General features: G+C 37.6%; 1 protein-coding gene across 2 annotated transcripts; it reads right to left on the minus strand.

Annotated features, from left to right (window-relative positions):
- Positions 1–288: 288 nt before the first annotated feature.
- vtg3 (vitellogenin 3, phosvitinless) lies at positions 289–17,090 on the minus strand. 2 transcript variants are annotated; one of them, XM_012866020.3, is made up of 27 exons: positions 17,005–17,090; positions 16,506–16,526; positions 16,227–16,378; positions 14,714–14,965; positions 14,465–14,626; positions 14,229–14,377; positions 14,014–14,164; positions 13,748–13,905; positions 12,290–12,455; positions 12,065–12,190; positions 11,648–11,866; positions 9,906–10,123; positions 9,708–9,805; positions 9,490–9,614; positions 9,295–9,396; positions 7,274–7,393; positions 6,987–7,176; positions 6,807–6,894; positions 5,665–5,850; positions 5,349–5,442; positions 5,085–5,253; positions 3,410–3,516; positions 2,694–2,894; positions 2,439–2,584; positions 917–1,055; positions 704–812; positions 289–549 (listed from the first exon to the last, which is right to left on the minus strand). In XM_012866020.3, the coding sequence occupies exons 1-26, from the start codon at positions 17,042–17,044 to the stop codon at positions 726–728; spliced, it is 3,666 nt and encodes a 1,221-aa protein (XP_012721474.3). In that variant the 5' UTR covers positions 17,045–17,090; the 3' UTR covers positions 289–549; positions 704–725. The 2 variants fall into 2 exon arrangements, with proteins under 2 accessions (XP_012721474.3, XP_021173943.2); XM_021318268.2 differs by having other exon boundaries at positions 289–567.
- Between the last annotated feature and the right edge of the window lie 3,004 nt (positions 17,091–20,094).

A 20,094-nucleotide genomic window follows, 5' to 3' on the forward strand; every position in this document is an offset into this window, starting at 1 on the left:
CTGTATAAAGCATCGGACAGCCCTAACTCATTAAATTCTTTTCTTTCTTTTTTTTTAGCATGCAAGGTTTCATGATTTCATCTGAAGTATTTCAAACAATTTCATCATCTCCAGTGATCATTGTTCAACTTTCTGCTGTTGTAAGGCACTTGTTAACTACCCCCAGAGTGTAAACCCGCCAGTGTAAAGTCAGATTGCACTGATTTGGTCACAGTGTAACATTTATTTCATCGACAAATGGCAGGGAAGTCGCAAGCTATTAAAAGAGGCAGATTAAAAGAAACAAAATTGTTGCTCTATGTTTTTTTTATTAGTAACTTTATTTTCTAGATCGAGTACAATGTATGTACTCACAGGAAAACATTTACACCAATATTCTTCACTAACGTGCTCTGTAATCCAAACCCCAGTTGATCATTTAAAAACCGGTGACATCTGACGGACTGATAATACGCTTTAGGATGCTGGCTTTCATTGCATATTGGCTGACGTTGTTTGTCCACAGTGGCACATCAGACATCTGGCTGCCATCTGGGTTCTGCAGTTTTTCTGCAACAAAAACAGAATCTATGAAGAAAACAAAACAGTCTCTTGGCATTAGTCCTTTCTCATCTGCTTTTGAGAAATGAAGACAATGGTAAAAGGCAGAAAATGCTTATGTGGTGTTCACTGAAGCTTGGTTCAACTTAATGAGATTACTTACATGTTTTTATGCTTGTGTAAATTCAATATAATGTTGAGTTTGTCGTGTTATGAGGCCACTGGCTACTCCATGGGACTGGAAACGACATAGCCCGGCTGTACACTGTATACTTTTAAAAACACAAGAAAAAAAATCATGTAAATAAATAGTTAAATATGACAAAGGTGTCATTTCAATATGCACAAAGAGGTAAGTAGAAATGTTTAATGATACCTCGGGGAGTTTAATCTTCACATCAATGCTGTCTGTCCAGGCAGCAACGACTGTTGCAGACACTTCCTTCTCTGGATTTCTCTCATTTTCCTGGGAGAATCCATAAAGGAACGCCATACCAGGGATGTAGCGTTCAATTCTTGAAAAAAAAAAGATTAGTGTTAAACAATTCACAGTTAAACATGGATTTTATTTGTATAAAGGGGAAAGATAAGATAACATAAGAATTACTTTAATAAAAAGTAAATATTTCTCAGTAAATGTATTTACAGTGGGTCCTTTGAGGGGAAATTCACAACAGATGTCACTAACTAGAGTAATGCACGCAAAGTAATCAAAACAAATTAGCCTATCAATGAAGTGTTGTGTAATAAATTGGAATTACACAGGGAATACCATGCTGGGGAAAAAAAATAATATTGACCTTAACTTGAGCCAAGGGAGGCCTGCAGGGATACTGTTCTTGTTTTTATTTAGTTTTTATTTTTTAAACCTGATTGAGTCATATGCACTTTTGGTTATAAATTTGGTAGGTTGGCCGCTCCTGGGAAGGTTCCCCGCTGTTCCATTTTTTCTCCATTTGCATATAATGGGTCTTAACGTGGTAAACTTGAGTCCCAAAGTCTTGGAAGTTATTTTGTAACTCTTTCCAGACTGTTAGATTTGCAGGTTTTGGAGACTTTTGTTGCCTACTTTATGTTGCTAGACAGATTCTGGTTTACCCCGTAATACCTTTATTTACAAATATGTGTTTTTGCCATTTGGATTGGTGAATTAACCACAGCACACACAAACTACTCTGATATTTACTTTTTATCTTTTATTCTTGCCGTTTCTTTAGAGCTAATTTTAGATCAGACTAATTATTGGTAGTGTGTATATCACTAAAATTAGTCATAACTTGGCAAAACTCTGGAAGCTAGCTGGCTGGAAAGTTTATGATGCTTGTGGCTTCGAGAAGTCATGACAACAGTCTAGAAGATGTTGAGTGATTTTACAGGTCTGGCAAGAAAGCAGAGCGGGGTGTGATCTGTGGAATTGACCTTAAAAAATAAATTATTCACAGCTAATTGATAGATTAATAGAACAATTGCCTTGTTGGGTTTACAGTCATAAACCCAACTTGAATCTCTTGAAAGGTGTAATGATCAAGGGGCAATATTCAGAAGTTCTGTTTGGAAGAATGAGCAAAAATCAATCAGGGACATGTAACTACGTAGTTTCTCCACAAATATTGCGTTTGTCATCAAAAGGTGTGGTATCCAACAAGTATAGTTCATAAACTTTCAATACTTATTCCCACATTATTCTAAACGGCTTAATAGAGTGAAACTTTAGTTTTGATTTCTTTGTATGTGTGGATTATTTATGTTACTAATATCTAGTGACTTTTACGTCACTATCCTTATTAGAAATATGTTTGCTAAGAAACACAATTAATTATTTCCCCTTCTCTTCATCGTACACTTATCTTCACACTACAATTTCTCTTTCTTCACACGCGCTTTGTTCTGAAAATCACCTTCTGCCAATCTCAGCCATGTATTCTGAAACGCTGTTCCATTGCACTTTGGCCTTGACTTCTGGCTTGGAACCGTTGAGATATGCAGCACTGGCTTTCATGGACACGTCATAGGTCTGACACTCAGCGCCCCATCTAACATGTACCTACAAGAAAGGCAAGAAGCTCAAAATGATAAAGAAAATGCACAAACCAGTGAACGGAGCTGAAAATATAAAGAAAGTAAAAACTGATCTGTCTTTTTCCCCCACCAACCTTTGCCTCTGCATCCAGCCTGGTATCGACACACATCTTCCAGTTGGTGTTTGCTCCGACTTGGGACACAATTAGCTGGGCATTTTGAATGCTTGCCTCGGGTGTATAGTACATAGCTGCTTCGTAACCCTCAGGCTTCTGGTTCTCACTAATGGCAAAAGCTTTGAAGTTCAAGACAGCTTCAGTTGTTGAGTTCTGGGCCTATGAATCGAGTCCAAACACATGCCATTACTGCTTGTTATGTACAGAATGTTATATATTGCAAATACTGAACTGAAACTAATATATGCTGTATGTCGCATGTGACATGTCAGATAAATGCTAATCAAAAAAATGGCTGCTGCTTTAACAAAGAACCTCTCATTTTAGAGTGATGGTGGAAGTAAAAAGCACAGCTGAGACATTTTCCTTCACGAGCTTTCTCAGGTTAAACTGTGTCACAAATTGTAATAAGTTTGGAGATTTTTTTTTAGCCTACTTCCAGAAAGATGTTGGCTAAAAAAAAAAGAAAAAAAAGAAAAAGAAAAAAAGAGAAGAAAAAAAGTAAGGAAAAAAAGGGTTAGGGTTAGGGTTATGGGAATCTCTGCTTCTTGGGGCTGAGTCAGAAGACAGATTTATACGTTGTGTTGCTTCCTGTAAACACAGTTTGAAAATTTAATGGAATCACCCACCAGAACAGGTGCTGTGATAATAACATTGTGTGAGTTGCCAAATACCTTGGAAAGCCTCAGAGTCGCGAGCAGTTGGTGCGCACTCTCTGGATGTCTGCTGGGACCAGCGTCAAGCTCAAAGTGGATTTTGTCAACAGCTTTCATTGTCTGGGCTAATAAAAGTGCACATTTCATTAGCACAGCGTTAAGCAAAATGTGCAGCATGGCCAGCAGAATAACTTGAATACTTTTGGTTTTGTGAAGATGATAGTTCAAATAATAGCTATGCCAAATCGTCTAAGAAACAGTGTTGATGAAAAAAAAAAAAAAAAAAAAAACATTTTTATATGGCTTTTATCTGTTAATTTTTTTAGGGTAAAACATGTTCACTACTTTACTGGGAAGAGGAATAGGTAGTTTGTTGTGATGAGAATTGGGATTCCTTTCATAGTCAAACCAGAGAATGCTTGTTACAGAAGACCCACTTTATCTCTTGCTTCCTGATGTCCTAAGCATGCATTAGCAGGCATTAAATACTATTGATATTACTACATTTCGAGTGGAATACTACATTTCAGAGATATTTACAAGCAATTTTTTCAAGTATCAAGTATCTCAAGTCGCTAATGGTTAAAATAAATCTAGTGCACCTTTAACCCTGTATCGCTGTAAGGTAGGAATCCAACTCTAATGTTTGCCCATAGGCCGCATCAACATTTAATCATCTTTCAATCTTTTATTATTTATCAACAGCGGTTCAGAAAATGGATGGATGGAGTTATCTTTTCATCATTTAACATTTAATTCACCATATAAAAAATACTGCAGAAGGATACTTTGTATTGTTTTATATATTAATCAAATGTTATACCCAATTCAAAGCCAAAAGACACATTTATGCTAAAAAATATTTTATTTTCTTAGTAATGACTAAGTTAACACCTGTTTTCCTCTGTCTTAATACTATCCACTGCTTTATTGTGTATTGCAATAAATAGGCTTTGGATTGTTTTCTTCTCTTATCTCTGAACCAGAGAATTTTTAAAATACTGTTGGGAAGCTATTTTCTAAATCCACATTTCTTCTCAATTCTAAATTGGAAACGTGTTCAAATTTAAGACATAAATAACAGCATCATGAACAAAGCACACTTCAGTGATTAAATAGTAAACTTCTGAAAGCAAGGAACAGGATATGATTTCATTTAAATATTGTTTTAGCCGGAAGTGTCCTAGTAGTATCACAGCTGTACAGTGAGAAAATGGTGGTGGTATTCATTGCTATAGCGCTACAGCGAACAGATTCTTATGAGCTGTAAACAGCCCAAAATCTACAACTGTCTCCATAATATATCCTTTTATAGTAAATGATGCTAGTTCTTGTACTGGCTTTCTTTTACTCTTCATTACGTGAGATCAAATCTGTTGATGAGACTCAGACTTGTCCCCTAAAGACTTGAGACTTTGACTCCAGAGACCTAAGTCAAGTCTGAAGTTTTTTACTTTTACCCCTTAAATGCAAGTCAGACTCTCAAGCTTCAGTTGCTATCTTTGCCAAAGGCAAGGTAAGGTAACTTATTAAGTTTGGGGTTTATAGCAGCCCCTGCCTTACTTTGTTATAGTATGTGATTATTTGGAAAGCCAATGAACAAATAAAAGAAAAAAAAAACAATAGCTCATGTACATCATTTCATCTAGATATTGCCAAACATATTTGTATTTTTAAAAATGCACTTACACACCTGGAACCATTTTCAATGCCATGTTGCTGTATCCAAGGACATAGTACAAGGGATATTCCTCATAATAATACTGTCTCTTCAGTTCGTACTCCATGCAGAGACCCATTCCAGAGACGGGGCACTTATAGCAGATTCTGGAAGAAGGATGCCACGTGTTGGGTTTCAGGACCTGCTTGGGCAAAATCAAATCAACAAAATGAACCTGCTTCCAGTGATGTGAGTCGTTATTGTGTTGAAAGCACTTTGCTCTGACTCAAGTCTTACGTCATCCCTGGGGTCATCAGATGGGGGTATTATCGAGGTCATTTTGGCCGAATCTGGCTCTTCAATGTTCCTGGACACTGCAAACAAATCTGACCTGTTTAAGACAATAGAAGAGATGCATTCTGATACTTGGTGTTGGTAAAACATATTCACTTTCAATGGAATGTGGTACTAAAAACTGTTTTAGATGAGCAAATATTGTTTGATGTGGAGTTCAGCTTTGCAGGACAATTATAATGTGAAAATCAAATTATTGATAGTTACCTCCCTTACATTGTTCAATGCATTCAATAATTTTATAATCATATAAAATTACCTAATTGAAAAAAGTTGTAGCTCCTCTTTGCAAGGGGGAAAGTCTAGCTCAAATTTCATTTCCGGTATGTTTATCTTGGCAGATAACTTCCATGGAACAGCAGTGGGATTCTTAGTCTTTAACTCCGAGCCACTCTGGAAGAGCTTTGTGTTGATCCCGTAGAAAACCCAAAAGTCTTTGGTGACACTACAAAAGAACATTTGATACAATGTTGAATAAGTGATTTGAAATATAAAAAAATTAATGACAGCTACTATAACATGGTTTCAGTTAGGAAAATACAATATATACCTTGGAATTTATGACACAAAACGTGAACAGAAATATATAGTTTTCTTTCATCACTGAAGCAATTAATCAGTACCAAGTTAAATAACTTTATTCGTTGTTGTAAATGTAAATATGTAAACATTTAGGGTTATCAGTCAATTTTACATAAATGCACCATTAAGTGTGTTTATATAATAGGTGGACTGACTTTCAGCTGTAAAAAAAAAGCATTGTTGAACATATATTAAAATATTAAATACATTAAACAGATGTCAGAGGTTTTGGGTTAATCAAGGAATTAACCCAAGGAATTATTTCGGCACCTCTCAATTGTCTGGGAAAAGAGTTACCAAACAATCTCAGCTGATAGTTTTGGATTTCACAGGGTGCTATACAATTTCACCTCTCTTGTTTTGGCAGGGAATGAAATTACCAAAAGCAAAGTAAAAACAATGAATTGCTTGCCCAGGTGATGTTTTTCTTACAAGCTTTTTTTTAACCAGAGCTCATTCATTGTTATACTTCACAAATCTCAACTGATCCGATCAAAGCCCATTTATTAACTGTAATAGGGTGTAATATATATATATATATATATATATATATATATATATATATATATATATATATATATATATATATATATATATATATATATATATATATATATAAAGTAAATACACAAGCAGCTTAGGCAATTTTAGAATTTTTTTTAAATACTTACTACTACAGAGAAATATGGAAATGGTTTAAATTCTTCTCAAATGGTGTTTAGAAAGACATCCACAACACACAGGTACAAAGAAACAAACTGATAATTTGAGGCAAAATTGTTTGTGCTGCACTCAGGTTTAATGTCAGAACATAATTACCCAGCAAATCCATCTGTCTCCAGTATCATTTCAGAGTTCAAAAGCTGTAGAAGGCTTTCAGTAGGTGGAGGGTTAACTGCAACTTTAGCTAGAAAAAAAGATTATAGATCATTCAAACAGTTTTGATTGTTTTCCCAGGCATGTTTGTCTTCATGTTAATTTTTGTCATTAATTTTTCACCATTAAAATTGATTGCAGTGATGGAGTTGTAATATTTGCTGATCTCCACTGGAAGACCCAGGGTTGTAGCCTGAATGTACCGAGCCTCCCAGATCAAAAATGGCCGTGTGAAGTCCCATGAGATTCCTCTCTGTAAGCTCTCAATCATAGCCTGCAGAGGGCTTGATTTCCATGAAGCGGGACTCAAGGCCTGCAGGTAACAAAAAAAGAGCGCAAGACTTCACCACCTTTTTTAAAATGTTACAAGCACCATATAGACAAACACAAGATGGGGCTCCTTCTCTTACTGTGATGATATTCCGAATAGTCTCTTTGCTCATGTCGGCGAAGAACCACTCTTGCCCTGAGACACGTGAATAAACTGAAAGCACTGGCTTGTCATCTTCCATAGTCTCCCACTTTTGAAGCTGAAAATGAGGAAGTATATTGATTACCTCCGTATAATGAAGAAGAAAACGCACACACACACACCTCAGATGTGATCTTTAGACCACTTACTTGCCTTTCAGCAGTTTATTCCTAACCGCATTCTATGGCTGTAGATTCACGCACAGAAAAAATTACTTAATCAAGCAACCAGGGTTTTAAAAGCATGAAGAGTATACCGTGGTCCAGGGTATTTGTGTTTAAGATAGTTAAAAGTCAACAGTGCTTGTGAAAGTTAATTTTACATGAGATTTAAAAAATAGTCTTATTGAAGGTGAAAATCCTATCCAGCTAACTTAAGAATTAAGAAAGCTTGGGGGTGGGGGTTATCCTATTTAGCATTAAATTAAAATGTTCATTGTTGACTGTGTAAAATTTGAATGTGATTGTTGTGTTTTATTTACTGAAGTGATACTTGAGATTACTGGAGGATGGGTGAATGTGGAAAACAACAATAGTCATGAGATATTTGTTATAGCTAATGGACTGATTGTGTTTTTTTCCCCCCAATATCTGTGGGGTTTAAAAGAGGTTTTCTAATATCTGAGGAAAAACACCACTTAAACTAAATATTTAGATAGGTTAATCTTTGGCTCTGATTTTAACTGATTGATCAACACCCACCAGACCAGATCCCCCCAGAAGTGAAGTGTACTATGGAGCCTTGACAAGTGGTTTCAGTTTACCAATCTCACAAAGTGGGATGGTCCAGCTCATGAGGTTGGTTCACTGCCAAAATCGTTAATGTTCTGTTGGTAAGCATTTTATAGTCTGCTTGTTTTTGGAAGTTAGGGTGAAGCTTCAATAAGACAGTGTATAATTTCAATTTATTGTTGTGTTACAAGCTTAACCCAGTAAAGTTATTTAAGTTACTAGTCATATAAGAAGTAATTTCTGGCGTGATCCAAAGCATTGGACCATCCGGACATCCAACACCATGTGCCAAACAGAAACAACCCTTTTTTTTTATCCGCTGAGTGACCCTCTGGCTGATTTATCAGTTGTTTGTGCCAAAACTCAGCCTTCAACAGAGCTGAGAGATGACTCTATAAACAACTATAACACCTCAAAGTAAAGTGTGCAGCTCATTCGTACTAACTGAAAACAAAAGTGACCAAAAATGTCACACAAAAACCTTTCCGGGTTTCTTGGGAAGTAAAATAGCATGATTCAGTCGAAAGTAAGGTGTTGCGAAGGTTTTGTCTGGTACTGGCAAAAGCTGACACTTCATTCCAAATCTTTTTTCACCTCTTATTATATTAAAGTTAGATATTAGATTTCCTTTTCACTTCCGAGGTTCCAAGAAGCTCTGAATAATTCTTAGACTATATGGTAAATAGCTTGTACTTGTACAGCGCTTTAGTTAGTCGGACAACCCCAAAGCGCTTTACATTACAATCATTCACCCATTCAGACACACATTCACACCCTGACGGTGGCGAGCTATGTTAGTAGTCACAGCTGCCCTGAGGCAGACTGACAGAGACGATTCGATAAGTGATTTAAGTGTTTATTTCCTGGTGATTAAATATTTCTATTTTTTTAGATGGTATGTAGATTATGATTTGTGTTTTTAGTTTCTTTGGTCACTTTTTTTTTAGTTAATCAGTATTAATTTGTGGACCATTAAGAAATGTGTGTCTTACTCTTATCGGTTTATAGCTCTCGTCAATTTTTTTTTATTGTAAATGCATTTTGAACGCTGAGAAATATACTGACTTCTCCTGCGTCTTTTATTGTGTGGCAAAGATATCTCAAAGGAAAGGAAGTTTTCATCCTTCAGACTGACTTTGGAAAGTACAGCAATAAACAGATTTTTTAATGTTATCATAGCTTTATGTTGCTCAGTATTACTACACTAGCTCATTGTGTGTTCACTCACCACACTGAAAATAGCCATAAGATCATTCATACTAAAGTCTCCTTTAAATCCAGGAATGCCAGCTCCAAACAGATCCTTTATTCCCTCTGCACGGATACCCAACTACATGACAAAGTAAGAAAGAGCATTACAATTCGTTTTGGAAGAAATGTTCAGCTACAATGCAAGTGTGAATAGATATGTTGAACACTTTACCTCCATGAGCTCGATAATCCTACCAATGAAGTGAAGTTTATCTTTTGCCATTATCTCAGAGGGAATGATGTTGTTCACATTTCTTAGCATGAAAAATTCTGATGACAAGCCGGCTAGCCACCCATCTGGATTGAAAAATTATTTAAAATTTCAGTCAAAGTTTTTGAATTTTTTTAAAGTTTTCTCAACCACAGTGTTGCTGCTCTTTTCCAACATACCGTCAAACCAGTCAACGTGCTTTGCTTTGCTGTGGTAGTAGCTGAGACGGCCAAGTCTTGGGGCAAGAATTTTCACAGCCAAACTAGAGGCAATCGAGCTATTGGCAAGACAAAAAAAAAAAAACAAACAAACAAAAAGCAAAACGTTTAAGCTTAAATTTTCAGTGAAACACAGGTTTGCTTTCTTGGTCAACTCACAGGTAGTGATTGTCTGGAGTCCTGGATTTGGCAAAACCTTCCAAGTAAGAGTATGCAAAACTAGCAACCTGAAGGTCTCTTTCTTCCAGCAGATGAGCTGTCACTGCCGACACAAGAGCCATCGAAGGCTTAGTGTCAAAAAGGATCCTGAAGGCCAGCATGCGAATCTCAGAAGGAAGGTCTTTCTGCAGGAACAGGGCCATGGTGACTTCTTGGACCTGAAAGCACATATACTGCAAATTTAGAAAAGCACAAAGTTTGTCTTCCACCACTGTGTAAGTTATGCTATCTTTTATAAATATTGTAAATAGTTGTAGGTTATTTGCTGCTCTAAGCAAAAGGTTACATTGCAGTATTTCAGACATATGCCTTGTTGTCCCAAGGACGGCACAAAAGTTAGAGTTATTGCCTTGGTACTCAGATTTTTCTAAATGTATTAGTCCATAGTAACCAGTTTTTTACATTCTCAAACTTGAATGTATTCTATTGGGATTTTATGTGACAGATCAACACAAAGCAGTGCATATTTGCAGAGTGGAAGTAAAACCATATCTAGTTTTCAAATTTAATTTACAAAAACAATATGAAAAAAATGGTGTTTGTACACCAAGACTTGGATGGATGCTCACCTTCCATCCCAGTCTTTTGCATTTTCAAAGGGTTTTGCTCCATCATTGCATGAAGTTTAGCTCCCCCCATCTTCCAATCAATACTGAGCAGTTTCTCTGTCTTTACTGAGGAAATGCATCCCCACAACATAATGCTGCTACTCTAATGTTTTACCTTGGGAATTATGTGTTCAGGTAGATGTGGATTATTTGTTTGTTCCTGCATAAAGCATTTTATATGTAGGCCAAAAAGGTGTATGCTTGATCTCATGTGCTAAAATAACCTTGTTTGATATGGTTGCTGTGTTCATTACATGGCTTGTGGCAAACACCCAACAAGAATTCTCAAGGCCTTCTCTCAATACTGGCACTTTCAAAGAGAAAGGATTAGTGGCATGTAAAACTAATAGTAATCTAGTAGTAACAGCTTGTCCCAGCTGAGCCATGGTTCTCTGGAGCTCCTCCAGAGTAACCATGGGTCTGTTGGCTGTTTCTCTGATTAAAGCTGTCCCTGTCTGGTCTGTCTGTTTTGATGAATTGCCACACCTTGGTAGGTTTGTGAGTAAGTCCTTTTGGCTGCTCCTATATGCAGTGGTTGCCATAAGAGTGCCAGTCCAACTTGCACTCGGAGTTGGCAGAACTTTTTGTGCCAGATGCTCTTGCTGATGCAACCAGGATTTAAACCCAAATCCCCCTTACTAAAGAAGCAGACTTAGCCCACTACCCCACAGAGGGACTTGGGTAAGTTTGTAGTTGTACCATATGTTTTCTATTTTCAGATGATAAGATTAAACTGCAAATGAACAGCAACTGAAATATTCAAAGCGGATGATATTGTTATATAACATAAGTCTGCTTTAAACGTTATCCTTTCCCTGTTTTGTATGTCCTTGCTTTTCTAAATGCTGTCTGTCTGCTGTTAATTGGGGCTCAATATGCATGCATTTCACAAATATATATACTTTTTTCTTCTGTTCACAATGTGTCACCTAAATTCCCAATAATTCCCAAGAGTCCTGTGGTTCTTATATCACCGCATGAAAAAAAAAAACTTCAAGGGTTCTGAATACTTTTTTCTCTTTACTGTACAATGTACCCATTGAAATAAAGCAAAATGTCAAGTAATGTTCTTACCTTGTGAGGATCTCTGGTGGTAATCAGTCTCATAGCATTGACAGCTGCACTCTGAACCCAAAGAGGCAGATCCACTGGAGTGGCAGCCACTCCAGGAAGGTAACGCATGATGGTTTTCATGCTCCCAGGGTGCCCAGCGTTGCCCAGAGCTTTCAGAGCGACAACCATTTCCTCTTTGTTCCCACTCCTCAGAGCCTCTGTTGCCATGTCCAGCAGGGGCTAGTGCAAATGTAAAACACATGTTGGGCTCAAAGATTTAAGATGACGATCAATCACTGTTACATTTCAGGAATAGAAAAGGCACTAACGGTGCAAGCCTTACTCAGTGAAGCTCTCTTCACTTCTATTAAGACAAGTACTTTCGCCTATTGGCGTTTGGTATTTTCTGATGAATCTGATTGTTTCTGAATGTCTTACCTGCACAGCAGTTACTGGACATGGTGTATAACTTGCACAGTATTTATTCACTAGAGAGCCATAGGAAAGTGCCACCGTCTGCCACAGATAAGTGTTTGATCTACTGAAGGGCAGTTTCAGGAACACCTGTAAAAATGTAAAAAGACATTTTTGCATAAAGTTTTCTTGAATGCCTATAGTTTTCTGACAGTCCAGTACTAAGAAAAGTTTATTGATACTACTTACTTTTGCCATCTCAACAAGCTCAGGAGTGACTTCAACATGATGAAAGGCCAGCAAGAGGGTTTGCCAAGCTTCAACAGGAGTCAAATCTTTTTCCTTAAACCTGGCCTCCAAGAAGTTCAGTACTTTGGCATCACCAACTTCAACGGTGCAGTCCAAAATCCATCGCCTAATAAATACAATTAAAATAATTTGAATATGACAATAGCTAATATAAGGACCAGGATACCTTAAAAATATAACAAAATAGAAAATATTTTACAGTTGACTATTTTTCTTCTAAATATTAACAAAACGGAGAGAATTGTTTCTGGAATGACCCAAACATGAAGCTGGTCAGTAAGGGATTTCAAAAAGTGAGAGGTAATCAATTGAGAAGAGGGGAGTACAGTAAAGTGGTTAAGTCCACCTACTGAGACCAGCTTCCATAAACAGAGCAGTTAAATATACTTTTATTTGCCTGAAAAATGGTATCAGCGTGGAATAAAAACATGCACGCTGAGGCGACACATTCACTGTAAATTTAAAAATGGAAAAAAAAAAAAAAAAATGGAGAAATACCGAAAAATTGTGATATTAATCAATTGACTATTCATCTATCTATCCCTTACGATATTGGTTGGCAGGGATAATGGTTTCAGCAGTTAAACCCAGACATCCTATCTTTGTAGCCACACTCTCCAGCTCCTTTTGGGAGAGCAAGTGTGCTCTAGGTATGCCCCTTTGTTGTCTCAGTACAATATGCCTCACATAGCCTGAAGGTATCCTAATCAGAAGTCCAAACCACCTCAGTTACCCTTTCTTTACTCCAAGCTCCCCCCAATGATAGAGCTGACCCTATCTCTCAAACTATGTAGGGAGCTATTTATACCTGTTTATCTGAGATCTTTTTTTTGTGGTCATGATCCCCATCTCATGACCAGAAATGTAGATTAGCTGGTAAATTAAGTCAGTTTCTGGCTAACCTCTTTCTTTACCACAACAGTGTGGAGCAGTGCTTGGATTGCTGCAGACAAGGCCCCAGTCAATCTATCCATCTCCCACTCCATATCGTCATCTTATCCAAGACACACATATGCCTGAACTCCACTGCCTGGGGCTTCGGGGTTTAATTATCCCAATGAATATCAAGCCACAAAAAAGGCAAATCTTGTATCTTGTCTTGACTTGAAAGGTATCCTCTTAGAAGCCTGCAACGGGGGGGGGGGGTTCTAATGAGCAATTAGTGATTTAGCTTTGGTTTCTGAAGCACAGTCAGACTCAAACTACGTGGTGGAAACCCAATCTAGGTGGGCCCGTGACCTGTGGGGAGGAGGATTGGGGTTGAGTGTCATGTGAGCTGGGTGGGAGGCATAGGACATATGCAGGCGGATTCCTGGTATAATCTGGCTTTCGGATGTAGAATCCTTCATTACTGATCTAAAAATATTTCATCTCGTTCTGTATACAGAAAGTGCTTACCTGTACATGGGATTGTCTGCTAGTTGCTTCCACATGCTTTCGAGTCCTTCATAAGGAATGACTCTCATGAGCTGGTACACCTTAATAGAGTCCTCAGTGGTGTTACTGTCAATGCTTTCACTATTTGCCTCAGCCAACCGCTTGATCAATTCAATAGCCTGTAAAAGGGCATACACAGCATGTCTTTGTTGAGTTCATTACACAAAGCTGTAAAAATGTACATTTGTTGTGTATAAGCTAGTATAATGTAGAGCCAGGGTTATCACCTTTGGTACTGGGTTATCCAGGTTCTGCATCAGGATTGGAATATTAATATCTTCATCCTCAAACTTGTAAACAATATTGCCTTTGCTTTCCAATGGGCCATAAGTGCTTGCTCTAGCCAAATCGCTCACACTCAGCAGGATCAAGTTCTTCCTGCCGGAGATGTTGTTTAATACACTGTTGCAGATAGAAATAAAATGTATTTCCCTGCACTTACATTGCTTGCATCTTGAAACTCCCACCCTTCACATTGAAGGGACTGAAGTGCTGTCGCTCTAGCCCGTGAGCTCTGGTGATGAGACCTCCCTCTGCTGTTGGTTTGATGGTGTAATTATATCTCATGATTGAAATGACAGAGTCTCCTCTCTAGATTGATGGAACAAAGAAACGTAAGCAGAGCTGACACAGAACCTTTTGACATGAGATGGCTAATATGAGAAAAAGATAAAGAACCTCTTTGGAAAGTTTATCCACCACAGAAGTTGCCATTCCTCTGTACATTGCTGCCTTTTCCTTGCAGTTATTCACATCCACAACCTGAGTAATGACCCAGTCCTTTGTTTCCTCATTTTCTTCAATAGCGTAGTTACTCTGACACTTGCCATGGATTCCAGTCTGCACAAAAAAATCAAAATCTATGACATCCATTAGACTTTTACCTGTCATCTGTGTGGTAGAGTAGTTCCTGTCTGAGTGGTTTACCTCTTCCAGCTCATAGATGTTCTGTGTTGTCTTCACAGTCACTTGGAAAAAACCAAGTATCCCTCTAACAATGTTGACAACTGCTGTGGAAACCTCTGCAGATGCGCGAATGTCACCAACATGTCCATTGGCATGCTCAAAAATGAATGGTTTGGCAAGCTCAGCAGCAAGACGTTTAATAACTTTTGGGGAAGGATTGTAGCCATTTTCGTCTGCAAGTCCGTTATACTCAGCAAATGACAACTCTGAGACCTTTAAACCAAAAGCAGACACAGGGAGTTATGCTTGGACCTCATGCATGAGTCAAGGGAAAAAGAAAACTGCCACTTTCATGATATAATTATTTGAAGTGGCTTTGAGCAATAATTTTCCATTGGTTCAGTCTTTTCTTTGAACTTTGGTTGTTGTTTTACTCACTTTCTTTCCAGGCCCCCTACCTAATCACGGCAGCATTATGCATTGTGGGTTTGCGAATAAGAGGGTAAAACAATATATACAGTAACGAGGTATGAAAAAATAGAAAGACTGAAGACATAACCATAGAGATGCATCATCCTACATTAGTTGATCAACTAATATATACCATGTTTTCAGCAATCTGCTTTCTGAAGAGCTGAGTCTTCAAGAGTTTACAGTACATCCTCAAATTCTTGAAGATCCAGCTCCTCAGATAGCATCTCGTACCCTAGCACCTACCCTACTTCCCTATCCCCTTTACTGGACTATCTGTTTATCTATTTCCATGCATGCCTGCACTCTATTTCTGCACCCCTGACTAACCTGATTAGTGGTCTTCCTTTTACCTTGCTTATTGTAAGCTTTGATATTAACCGCATTGTTATTATTTCAGAAGAAAGTTGCTTCGGATGAAAGCATCCACAACATGCACCAAAATAAGCAAAAGATTAGTGAAAAAGAATCCAAACTTCAAAGGAGAACACTTTGCAAAAACTGTAGAAAGATTAAAGGAGCATAGCATCAGTTCCAGTATTTTTACTGACATCTGCCCCCTCTGGTAACAAATTAAAATGACACCAGTGTTGTGCATGTGCATGGGAGAAGAATAAAAGCATCTGCTGCTGTGATTGCACGGGTCTTTTGTTTAGAGGTGTAATGTCTTCTGAGATAAGTTAGCCTGTGTTCTCTTGCTAATACATAGATTACAGAGGAGAATCAACAAAGTAGCCAGGTGAACGAGATTGTGCAGCCCAGAGGATTCGGCCGAATCCCTCTCTCAAACTGACTAATTCAGCCTATGGAGGAAACTGCAGTAAGTAGAGGGTAGCTCATTTTACAAGGCGTGCAATTGTAAGGACATGTATGAGAAAGAAAATTTATAATATTTAACTTCAAAACTTGCTCTATGCACCTTATACAGGGCCATTTTAAATGTGATATTTTAACTGATATTTTAACTTATATAATTGCATGATTAAAAATCCATCAATCATCCCTAAATAAGATGTCCCTTTCTTGCAAGAAACTAACCAGTTTTGTCTTCTATCTATCTCACCTGAAGCAGGAATGTTTGTTCAGAGACACCTTTGATCGTGGCCTTGCAGATGATTCGCACCCCGGACTCTGCCAGATTTGGCTTGCCAAGTCCAAAGTTCACTTCTCCTTCGTATTTGTACTCATAGGTTTTCTTTGGATTCAGGGAGATATCTGGATGACATGTTCAACATTAAATTTAATAAAACTGTTCTTCACATAACACCATGTCAATGTCTTATTTATTATTTGTCAATTTCAATTTATTTAATTTATATAACAAATAAAAAAAAAGACTCACCATATCGTAGGTTTTGGCTTGCTAAAAGGTAAAAAGTGAAACAGACGAAATTGAAACTTTTGTGAAGAAAAGTGTCTTCATTCAGTGACATTTCTGATTTAACTTTTGCAAGATGTGCACAATCAAAGAGTATGGATGTTCAAGTGATAAGTTAAGTATTTAAAGATTTTTTTAATCAATAGACTGCCAATTGCACTTGTATATGCATATAATAAATGCAAATATCTATTGCATCTGCCTTAAAATGAAAACCATATTAATGTTTTCTCTGATATAAACAATAATGACTTAGCTCTTAAGCTTATCCTTCCCAAATATTTTCTTTTTAGCAAGTTGTTTATATACTAATTCCAATTAGGAAGTCTCAAATTCAAAATAAATAGGAATTAAACAAATAAATGATAATGTCTTTGCTTCAACAACTCCACCAAAATCATCTGGTAATTCTGTTGTGTTGTCCAAAAAGGAAAAGGGTTTGAATCAGTGAATTAAAACCTACCAGCCAAAGCCACAAAGCAGCAAACAAGCAGACCCCGCATGGTGAAAGAGGAGTGGAGACTGTTTCATCCTGGCCCTTTAAATAACTGCAGGGCTTTCATTTCACATTCAGCCTTGAGAACAGATCACAGGCATGGATAACTGATTTAGTCTGAGCAAACATGTGTTTTTTGAAGTTAAGTCACATCAACCTGTGACATTGTCACAGTGACATGGACATCAGGTGAAAGATTTTGATTACGGTGCCTTTTTATAAACTGATAACTATCACAACTGCAACAGAAAATTAACCCCTTCTGGGTTGGTGGTTTGTACAGTTGCACGTTTGCTTTCGGATTGTCACCATAAAAAAAAAGTAATAATAGGGTTTTACTGCGCAGGTTAAATATCCAGAGTTTTACCTTTACAAAGAGACCACGCCTCTGCATGTGCTCTAAAAATAATGACATCTGATTAAAATTGGGCATGCATTTAACAGGCACTTTTTGATGTTTTGGTGGCCAATGTTTAGGAGTTAAATAACCTTTTTTGTTGCCATGGCGTCAGTTTGTGGCAGCCTGTTTCTGCAGCTCTGTAGTCCTTTTTAAGGTCTTTAAATAAATACTTTTTTTTTTACTTTATGTTTTTTTTTTTCAAAGTCTGGTTTATTTATAGGGTAAATAAGTTTAGTCTAATTTATCTGTTGTATTTTTCTGTGTTTTTTTTTTTTTTTTATTCAACAAAGTTTGAGTGGCCTTTATTTTTATGTGTGATGCTGCAAGGTCTCAACCAGGCAGACGAGCAGGACCTGGACTATATATTGTGAAAGCCACAGAATTTTTGTGTGGATAACTGTGTCAGAAAAAATCCTGAGCAACACAAGTGCTCTTCATAGGTCTGTCATGTCCTCCTTTCTCTTCACAATCTCTACATCAGACATCTGCTATAACTCAGATGTATGCTTTCTACAGACATTTTCTGATGATTCCTTCCCTGAAAGAACCAATTCATTGGTTGTATCAGGGAAGGAAGGGAAGAGGAATACAAGAACATTAATAACTTTGTGCCCTGGAGCCACCTCCACCACATCAACTGAACATCACCAAAACCAAGGATCGATTTCAGGTAGGGGAGGCACACACTGTCTCCAGTTAACATTCAAGTTATGGAGGAGGAGGTTGTATCCAGCATCAAGGACCTGGATGTGCGGCTGGACTGTCCAGACACAGAGACGGTATACACAAAGGTTCAGAGTAGAGATGGTTCTGCTCACCTTTTACCAAACTATGATGGCCTGGAGGTGTTTCACATAATGACACCATCTCAGTGCAGGACTGAACGCTGCAGTTAGTCCTTCCTATCATCAGCCATTAGACTTTTTAACGATCAGGATTAGTTCAATGCTTGGTTTCGATGTTACAAAATTGTTGCAACTGTAACACAGCAATTTCCTGTGAAGGATTAAAACATTCCCGTTGTATAGTCTATTCAACGCTGCACATCAGGCAAAAACAATTAAATGGCAGGTGCAGCGGAAAACAGCCATAAGGTTTTAAAAACAAAACGCACTCTGCCAAACGGCTACAATTTTCAAAAGGTAAAGGGCAAAGGCTGCACACAGACAGCAAAAAAAAAAAAAAAAAAAAAAAAAAAGCTTGCAGTAGATGTGTAAATAAAAGGATGAAAGGATGCTTTCCACCTACTCTTAGTTCAGGTCCTAATCCAAAATCACTTTTATGTATCATCAAAATGCTGTGACTCTCTGCTCTTAATGCCAGCTCTGAAAACCTGCCCTGACTTCAGTAGCTCCAAAAAAAAATTTTCCTCTGTAAAATACATTTCCAGGGTGATGAAATCAAGCGGCAATCACTTCAGCTGTTTAGTCTGGCTGTCTTTCAGAATGATGTTCACACAGAACAACACGGATGTGACTTGTGTGATCATACTCTGTCTGGATTATTAGAGCGGTTCCTTTCTCAGGCATCATTTGAAGTCAACTATTCTTATTTTAACATCATCCAGTAGAGGGAGCTGAGACCAGTGGTTTCTGATGCGCTTAGACAGAAAACTCAGGAAGACATGAATATAGCAATACACAGACTGAAAAGTAATTTCCACCCTTGATCTATGCATAACCAACATGCATTTGGAAATAAGTGCATTAAGAAATCATCTTCAATTTCAATCTGCTTTAGTCAAGTTTTCAATCCAAAATCCACCCTTAAAAAATAAACAGCACACACTGATTAAGATATGGCCAAATAGGAAAGTGTCCTGAATATTTGGCTGCAAATGACAACAAACAACAAAAAATCAACTCTAGACAGTTTGGAGAACAGTGCTGTGGCTCTGATGCAGGGACCATTAATTATTTCTAAATTTGCATCCAATTTTAATATAAGAAAACTATAACATGATATTCACTTGCTAAGCTTTTTTCTTTTAGAAAAAGAAAAAAGTAATATTAATTGTAATATATCTCAATAACCTTACTGTCATCAAGACGTCCACACATTATTAACCAGAATGTGTATATATACACAGTACAAACACTGTTTGAAAAGACAGAAAACCTTTATTTGTACACAAAACATTTCCTATTTTAGGCCAGGCAGGATTACCCAAATTATTTCTGCTTGCTAAATGACAAAATAATGAGATAAGTACAATGGTTTATATATATATATATCGCTGTGGCATCATTTCGATACGCTTCTGCAATGTGACAGGATTTATTTCCGCCCAGTGTTGCATTCATTCTCACCAAGATCTTGCATTAATGATGGTAGAGTCTGCCCACTGCGTGAAGCATTCTCCAGCACATCCCAAAGATTCTCAGAAGGGTTAAAGTCTGGACTCCGTGGTGGCCGGTCCGCGTGTGAAAATGATGTCTCATACTCCCTGAACCACTCTTTCACAATTCAAGCCCAATGAATCCTGAAGAAAAAAATCCATTGATGGAATAACCTGGTCATTCAGTATATTCAGGTAGTCAGGTGAGGGCATTCTTTGAGCGCATACTGTTGCTGAACTTAGACCTGACCAACAGCAGCAACCCCAGATCAGAGCACTGCCCCCCAGGCTTGTACCGTAGACAGGCACGATGGGTGCA

The sequence above is a fragment of the Fundulus heteroclitus genome, chromosome 9 (genome assembly GCF_011125445.2).
Source record: "Fundulus heteroclitus isolate FHET01 chromosome 9, MU-UCD_Fhet_4.1, whole genome shotgun sequence".
In the NCBI taxonomy this organism is placed as follows: domain Eukaryota; kingdom Metazoa; phylum Chordata; class Actinopteri; order Cyprinodontiformes; family Fundulidae; genus Fundulus; species Fundulus heteroclitus.

Bases quoted from the DNA above. Each gene is read 5' to 3' on its own strand.
- vtg3 (XM_012866020.3), bottom strand. From the start codon at position 17,044: ATGCGGGGTCTGCTTGTTTGCTGCTTTGTGGCTTTGGCTG. The intron at 14,165-14,228 runs GTAAGTGCAGGG...CATCTCCGGCAG, and splicing joins AGTTTCAAGATGCAAGCAAT to GAAGAACTTGATCCTGCTGA. The intron at 7,394-9,294 runs GTGAGTGAACAC...CCTCATTTTCAG, and splicing joins TTATGGCTATTTTCAGTGTG to CTTCAAAAGTGGGAGACTAT.